Raw genomic sequence first — 1249 nt, forward strand, 5'->3', positions numbered from 1 at the left:
TCTGTTACCCACAGCAGCCAATCAGAGACAAGGGGGTGGAGGAGGGTTAGCTCAGTAGACAGGAGGGGAGAGAAGGGGGGTGGCCCGGAGGGTGAGGGCGGCCCACAGGGGGAGGGGGCTCCGAGGGCTGCCCACAGGGGGGGGGGGGCCTCCGAGGGCGGCCCACAGGGGGGGGGGGGGCCTCCGAGGGCGGCCCACAGGGGGGGGGGGGCCTCCGAGGGCGGCCCACAGGGGGGGGGGGCCTCCGAGGGCTCCCCACAGGGGGAGGGGCCTCCAAGGGCGCCCCACAGGGGGAGGGGCCTCCAAGGGTGCCCCACAGGGGGAGGGGCCTCCAAGGGTGGCCCATTCCACCCCGCCGTGCTCCTAAGGGGCATCACATTAGGGATATGGGATCACAGGCTTCCTCAGCTAACCCCACCCCTCCCTGCAGGAGTCTGGGAGAGCTGGGTGCGGAGCCCTCGGGGCCAGGTCAGGGCTTCCTCAGCAAACCCCAACCCCCCTGCAGAAGTCTGGGAGAGCTGGGTGCGGGGCCCCTGAGGGCCCGGTCAGGGCTTCAGCTTGAGCCAGGGGTGGAGGAGGGTGAGGATGGACAGTATGGAGGAGGTCAGGCCGCACACACCCACCACCCCGGGGTTGGTCTTGTACAGTCCCAGCTTGTCCAGTGGGATGAAGAGGTCGCAGGCGTTCTTCACCAGGTCCAGCAGGAGCGGCGGGTTACTACGCAGCACGTAGAGGAGGAGACGCAGCTGGAGCGCCAGCGGGTGGTGAGGAGGGTGCTCGCCCCGGGACATCGCCCCGTTCTCTGCCGACACCCTGGAGGAGGAGCGCTTGGCACCAGACTCCGACTCCATCAGTAACTTAATCTCATAGAGATCGCGGCTCAGGTTCATGATGAGGGAGAAGAGGTAATACCTGCGGGGAGGAGAAACCAGTCAGAGGGGAACCCCGAGCATCATACAGCCCCAGAGCTGCAATCATTAATATACTCTATACACCCCCAGAACTGCAATCACCAATATACTCCATACACCCCCAGAACTGCAATCACCATTATGCTCCAGTCACCTCCAGAGCTGCAATCACCATTATGCTCCAGTCAGCTCCAGAGCTGCAATCACCATGATACTCCAGTCACCTCCAGAGCTGCAATCACCATTACACTCCAGTCACCTCCAGAGCTGCAATCACCATTATACTCCAGTCACCTCCAGAGCTGCAATCATTATACACCAGTCACCTCCAGAGCTGC

At 63.5% G+C, this 1249-nt stretch overlaps 1 protein-coding gene across 1 annotated transcript in view; it reads right to left on the reverse strand.

Annotated features, from left to right (window-relative positions):
* Positions 1-283: 283 nt before the first annotated feature.
* Positions 284-1249, reverse strand: part of PEX11B (peroxisomal biogenesis factor 11 beta) — an 8802-nt gene continuing 7836 nt past the window's right edge. Inside the window, exon 4 of the mRNA XM_069950069.1 lies at positions 284-912. Coding sequence (XP_069806170.1) covers positions 546-912 — 367 coding nt within the window. The 3' untranslated portion in view covers positions 284-545. The remainder of the gene's footprint in view (positions 913-1249) is intronic.

This window comes from Dendropsophus ebraccatus, chromosome 13 (genome assembly GCF_027789765.1).
Source record: "Dendropsophus ebraccatus isolate aDenEbr1 chromosome 13, aDenEbr1.pat, whole genome shotgun sequence".
Taxonomy (NCBI): Eukaryota; Metazoa; Chordata; class Amphibia; order Anura; family Hylidae; genus Dendropsophus; species Dendropsophus ebraccatus.